Source organism: Phaethon lepturus, unplaced genomic scaffold, assembly GCF_000687285.1.
Source record: "Phaethon lepturus isolate BGI_N335 unplaced genomic scaffold, ASM68728v1 scaffold18745, whole genome shotgun sequence".
Classification (NCBI taxonomy): Eukaryota; Metazoa; Chordata; class Aves; order Phaethontiformes; family Phaethontidae; genus Phaethon; species Phaethon lepturus.
Genome location: NW_010540040.1, coordinates 1 through 6,544, shown reverse-complemented (window position 1 = coordinate 6,544; position 6,544 = coordinate 1). Strand labels below are relative to the sequence as shown.

General features: G+C 48.7%; 1 protein-coding gene across 1 annotated transcript; it reads left to right on the top strand.

The window, feature by feature from the left end:
- Nucleotides 1–808: 808 nt before the first annotated feature.
- On the top strand, nucleotides 809–6,218 carry LOC104614085 (nuclear pore glycoprotein p62-like; the record flags this gene model as incomplete). The annotated part of the gene is made up of 6 exons (XM_010287335.1): nucleotides 809–1,203; nucleotides 1,927–2,040; nucleotides 2,445–2,573; nucleotides 4,542–4,637; nucleotides 5,810–5,924; nucleotides 6,065–6,218. Coding segments are annotated over 6 exons (1,003 nt in total), but the record flags the coding sequence as incomplete, so codon positions are not given.
- Between the last annotated feature and the right edge of the window lie 326 nt (nucleotides 6,219–6,544).

Sequence of the window (6,544 nt, the reverse complement as noted above, 5' to 3'; positions counted from 1 at the left end):
GCGGGGGTGGCGGCTTTGCCGAGCGGCCCTGGCCGCTGGGGAGTATGAGTGGATGAGGTCCTCCTCGTTGCTTCGCAAGTAATTCTCTAGGGAGCAAACCTGTTGCTCTTGTGCCTTATAATCTCCGCTGCACTGCAGCACATACGGAACAGCGTTCAGCGAGACCCGGTTGTTTGTCAGCGTGACTTTTTCAGATGGGTGCTAAGAATAAGCTCTTCCATGCTTCTGTCTGTGATTGGGGTATTGAGGCTTGCAGGACGAGATGATAAAGCCTTGCGTCAGAGCGTAAAATGTCTCGTGCTTTCTGATCCCAGTCCGGAGCGCTCAGAACGTGTCTCTGGCCAAGTGGGACCATTTAGTCCTTAGGAAAGGCTGCAAGCGTTGAAGCGATTCTTCAGAACTGCTGTTGTCGAAGCTTGCCAGATGGGAGCGGTGGGAAGGGAGCTCACATGGGGACTAGCAGTAAAAGTTAGTTGGGAAAAAACAGTCGTATGTGGAGGAAGTGAAAAGGGTGCTTTAGGAGCCGAGAGGATAAGCAACTTCACTTAACGCTGCCATAAAGGTGTTCTGGTGCCGGGATGGGTGGAGGTAATTACGGGGGAGTCAGTATAAAGAGACCGAACAGAAGATTGCAGGTGGTGAGAGTTGCGGTACAGTCTTTGTCAAAATTGAAACATAAACCTGGCCCAGTGCATGTCTCTCTGAAAGGTGGTTTCTGCTGTCAGCAAATGGTCTGTAGGAAAGCCGACTCTGTACTTGACTGGATGTATGTCTCAAACAGACGGGCTTCTTTTCTTTCCTTCTCTAGGGCAAATGCGCCAAAACTGAACTTTGGAGGCAGCACTGCAACTCAAGCTACTGGCATCACAGGGGGCTTTGGATTTGGTAGCTCTGTACCAACCAGCGTGCCCTCGAGTCAAGCAGCAGCCCCTTCTGGCTTTGTGTTTGGATCTGCTGGCACCACCACCACCACGACCTCCACCACCACCGCTCAGTCTGGGACAACTGGAGGGTTTACTTTTTCCAGCGGTACCACGACTCAGGCTGGAACAGCCGGCTTCAACATCGGCGCTACAGCTCCGCAAGCAGCGCCCACAGGGTTGACTTTTGGAACGGCACCTGCAGCTGCTGCCACCACTGCTGCCACCTTGGGAGCTGCAACCCAGTCAACAACCCCCTTCAGCCTTGGAGGGCAGTCCACAGGTGAGTGCCTGGGCTTGAAAAGGCAGCTGTGGTCGGGAAGCCTGTCAGCACGGAGGGCAACTGGGGATGGTGTGTAGGTTCTGCAGCCTCCTGCTTCTGCTGGTGTGAAATGAAGCGAGTGCCTGGAATGAGTGGTTTTTCCGATGTGCTTATCCTGGGTCTTCAGTGGTGAGCAGCAATGGCTATTTAGCCTTTGGGTTTGGAGAGTGAGGCTGAAATAATTTTCCAGCGTGTGTAGAAGTGCCAGCTGCATTTGAAGCACTTTTAAGTGTTTTTGGTGTGTTTGCTGGTACAGAGGGAAAGGGCTCAGAGTGGTGGGGTGGGGCTGCTGCAGGATGTGCCCGGCCCAGGGTGCCAAGCCACTGTTCACCTCCCTGACGGCAGGAACCTGCCCGCTCCTGCAGAGTCTGGCCGAAGTTCTGTCTGCAGCTTTTGACTGACTTGTTGGTGACAGTGCAGGCCTCGGAGGGAAGGTCATCAGCTCTGGGGTGAGGGTGATGTTCATCTGTGTTAGAATCGTTCTTGAAAGTCTTTGTAGGTAATGAGCTTGTTAGCTCTAGTTCCTTTCCTGGATAACGCAGAGTAGTTGTTACATTGAATATTAATGTATTTCTTATACTCTTACTGCTTCTAACTTGACTATTGCTGTGATCAGCCGAGGCACTGCAGTGTCTCTGTAGCAAAAGGTTCGTCTCTTCCTTTTACTTATGCTACTTGTTACAGTTCTAAACTTTGTGCCATTGCCTTCAACAGCAGCAGCCACTAGTGCACCCACGGCAACGCTGACCACTACTACCAGCCAGGGCCCTGCTCTGTCCTTTGGAACGAAACTTGGAGGTAGGAAGTGATTTTCGGAGACGATTACTCAAGACATAGCGAATCTGCTGTCCTACTGGGAATAGTTTTCGAAAGTGGAGTCTGGAAATGGGCTCGAAGTATTTGTTACTGTGAATTTGCAATGGCATGAGTAATCTGTGACAGTTCATACAGCCGTGGAACTTAACATCCTGTGCTTATTACTGCATCCCATGTGCCAAATTGTGTTCTGTACTTGTTGCTGGAGCGTAGTGGAAGGGAGCCACGGGTTTAAAGGGAACATTGCAAAAGAGATGGGGTTGAGGTAGAAGAAGAGGAAAGCTAGTTTAAAATTCTTACATCCCTAACAAAAGTGTTGTAGATTGGCAAATTTGTATCGCCTTCTCAGCGTGATTGTGCAAGATCTCGGCTTGTTCTGTTTGTAGTAACATCCACAGCTGCTACAACTGCCTCTACCACCACAACCTCCATTCTTGGTTCAACGGGGCCTACGCTGTTTGCATCTATAGTGAGTTCTTCAGCAGCGACGTCGTCTGCCACCACGGGCCTCTCACGTAAGTCACAATATACAGATGTTATCCGTTGGGGGAATAAATGAGCAGCACGGTTGGTGTGACCTGTCAGTAGTGGAGCTGCAGATGCTGGGATAATGTGGGAGAATTGAAAAGGCCAGCTCTCCTCACTCTCTTCCACCCTCCCTCTTTATGGTTTCTGGCAAATTGCCTTCAGTGGTGGGGCGTGGAGGGTTCTGTTCAAAACAAGAATAGACTAGGATATTTTCACTTGGAAGGGTCCTACAATGATCGTCTAGTCCACCTGCCTGACCCATTCAGGGCTCACCAAAGGTTAAAGCTTATTCTTAAGGGCATTGTCCCAATGCCTCGTAAACACTGACAGGCATGGGGTATCGACCATCTCTCTAGGAAGCCTGTTCCGGTGTTTGACCAGCCTCTTGGTAAGGAAATGCTTCCTAATACGGAGTCTGAACCTTCCCTTGCAATTGCAGCTTTGAGCTGTTCCCGTGGCAGCCAGGGAGAGAAATCAGCACCTCCCTCTCCACTTCCCCTCCTCAGGAAGCTGCAGAGAGCAAATGGGGTTGCCCCTCAGCCTCCTTTTTTCCAAACTAGACAAACCCAAAGTCCTCAGCCGTTCCCCAAAACGAGCATGCCACAAAATGGCTGTTGGGGTACGTGTCAGTAGTGGAGCTGCAGATGCTGGGATATTACCCCATATTATGGGAGATCTCAAAGGGCTGTCTATTCTCACCCTTTGCCCCCTTCCCTCTTTGTGATTTCTGGCAAGCTGCCTTCAGTGGTGAGGCACGGAGGGTTATGTTCGAGCCAAAGCACACTTTAGATTCAGGGTGGGCAAGCAGCACGTGGCAGTTGTAGGTGTATGTGAATTTTTTGTTTGTCTCTCTGGGTAGCATTGCCACAACTGAGCTTTCTAGTGGTGGTTTAGCTGCTGTCTTCCAGACTCCAGTGCCTTGAATCTGGTTACGTCTGCCTTTGACTCTTGCGTTAGGTGTTCACACTGCTTTAAGGGCAGTGGCCTGTGACAGCGGAGGTGCAGTGTGCTAAAAACAAGTATTCACACAGCTGTATGTTTGCAAGTTCCTCTGGTAATAACTGGCAAGTTTCTTCTCGCAAAATTACTTTTAAGGTGGGAAATAGTGTCTTATTTTCCGATCGCTGTAAGGCAGTAGCCAAGTTTTGAAGGCAGTCCTAATGACCTGCTTTCTCAACCCGCAGGGAGATGTTAAAGCTTCAGTTTCCTTTGCTTATGGAGACTAGCTGCAGTAAATGTCAATGTTTCCCAGAGCTAATGCTGCTATTCTGCGGGTAATGCTGCCTTACACGGCCTCTGAAACTTTAGGCAGCTGCTGTCAAGGACCTTCAGAAGTTCTATGTTAAAGCCACACTGATTACTTTTAACTAATCAGCTGCAATTTGTAGATACGGTATATACCAGCCTAACAACTTGTTTTCTTAGTAGCTCTCCAATGCTTGCATTACTACTCTAGTTCCAAAGCTGACCTTAATCTTAGTGTTTAAGAATGCTTTAAGCTAATGGGCATTCTCTGTCAGGGTGTCTGAAACCTTGTTCTTGGATGGCAATAGGTGGTTTGTTTCCAGGCCCCTGAGATGTGACCAGCGTGTTTCCTGTAGTGTGTGCGATTGTATTGCTTTAGCAAGTAGGCTCATGCAGAGATTGGATTTCCTGCCTGCCCGTGTCCGGGACCGTTTGCTTATTTTAGCATTTGATAGCAGTTAAATGTTGGATAAATCAAAATCAGTTAAGAGAAGTGACAGTAGCTTGGCAGGCAGAGCACTCTGGCTATTTTGTAGGTTCAGCCTGCGTTTTTTCATGGCGTGGCTGGATGATCCTTCACCTAAACAGTGATGCTGGTTAATAGAAACCCAGACCAGGTGGAGATGGGTGAGCGGGCAGGGCAGAGCTTTCCAAAAGGGCACTGTATTTAATGGGTTACGCGAACTCTTAATGTTGTCTTCTGTTTACAGTTGGTGCCCCTTCCACTGGGACAGCCAGTCTTGGAACGCTTGGGTTTGGATTGAAAGTTCCTGGAACAACAGCTGCCGCAACAAGCACGGCCACTAGTAAGAACTGGATGCTGAAAGTAGCTGAAGGGAGGTTGGCCTAGGTGACCTTAAAGGATCCCTTTCAACCCAAAGATTCTATGAAGCCTGACTTCAGTGCTCTGTAGTAGTGTAAACGGCCACGCTGGTGCAGCAGCACAGCAGTTCTAATTTGTAACGTCCTGCAGTAGCTGAAAACAGCACAGTATTTCTTTCTCTGATCGTCCTTTTCCATCTCCCGAGCTGCACAGTTACTTGTGACTTCTGAGAGCCTGTCAGCAGCAAAGGGGCTTTGGGTGAAGGAAGGCCCGTAGGCTTTGATGTTCCGGTCTGGAGCAAGTAAAGTAAATAGGTTATCTGCTCCTTCTCTAGCCTGCCTGTGTAGCCTGCCTTGCTCTGCGAGGTGAGGGAGAAGCCAAAGACTTGGCAGTGCTAGGGAGAGCTGTTTTATGTTTCAGTTCTGCCCCATTAATCTGTTTCTTCCATATTGTGAGTTTCAGAGGAATGGATTTAATTAGCTTTTCTTCCAAAACAAAAGGCGGCAGAGGTAAGTGCTGTATTTAAGCAGCAACTGTCCTGTGAAAACCTGCGGTGGCATCTGCGGCTGCACAGTGTTGGGATTCAGGACTGAACATCCTTTTTCGGATGCAGTCAGTGCTCAGTTTTCCATGTAAGAACATGGATGCTGCTCAGCTCTCAAGGTTTTGTTTAAAGCTTGTTTCTGGAGCGACTGTGAAGAATTTGAGCTCAATGCCTAGAAGTGGCATGTGACTTGCTGACAGTACCATCTGACAGGTGCTCTTAGCTTTGTGAAAACTTGGAAATCTCATCTTCTGGAAAAAGATGCCGGAGAGGAACTGGGCGTGCTGATAGTTATTAGGTCTAAGCGTGGGGAGACTGAGCGGGGTGTGTGGGCTAATGCTGTGCTGCTTTGAGTAATGCCCAGGTTAAGTGCAGGCTGTCAGTTCCTCATTTTACTAGAACTACTAGTCAGGCATTGGCGGTCCACTACTACCTTTGTGTCAAGATGTGCTTCATCCCCTTCTTGACAGACGTGGCATTTGCTTTTTGTTAAAGGGACCTGTTTGAGCTCATAGAGCAGTGCGCTTAGAAGTGTGTGTTGGACCTGGTCTCGATTTGCTCGAGAGCAGATGGGTCCTCTTCTGTTGCTTGACTTGAATCTCCTCTTTCAGGCACTACTTCTGCTTCTGGCTTTGCTTTGAATCTTAAGCCGTTAACTACAACTGGTGCCATTGGAGCTGGGACGTCCACAGCTGCCATAACCACCACCACAACAACCACCACCAGGTGAGTATTTTGTTACAACCGACTGGGGCAAGAGGCAGTATTAATGCTGGTATCTGGAGGAGGAAGGGGAAATGAGTGTTGTCCTGTTTATATTTTGGTTTTTGGTCTCGTGTTCTGTACCGTCTCGCACTTCCTCTCAGTGCGCCTCCAGTGATGACTTATGCCCAGCTGGAGAGTTTGATAAACAAGTGGAGTCTGGAACTGGAAGACCAGGAGAAACACTTTCTCCATCAAGCTACGCAAGTTAATGCCTGGGATCGGACGCTGATAGAGAACGGGGAGAAGGTAAGGTGACATCCAGCGTAACCTGATCTTGCTTGCTTAGATCTGTAAATGCCTTAAGTGTTACAGATGCAGCCAGCAAGTGCTGGCTGGTCCCAGGTGGGACTTTCTACTTGTAAAAAAATAGACGTGAATGACATCTGGATGCTTTTGAAAGACTCACTGTATGTCTGTTGGAAATGTGTTCTGTGAGTTTACACTGTGGTAAGAAGTTATCTTGGGGTGGAGCCTTCAAAGCCAAACCTCCGTTATTCAATTTTTGGTCTGTAAATCTTTGTGTAACTGCTTCTTGTTTCTAGTGGACATTTGTATGGTGCTGGCTTTCTCAGTTCCACCGC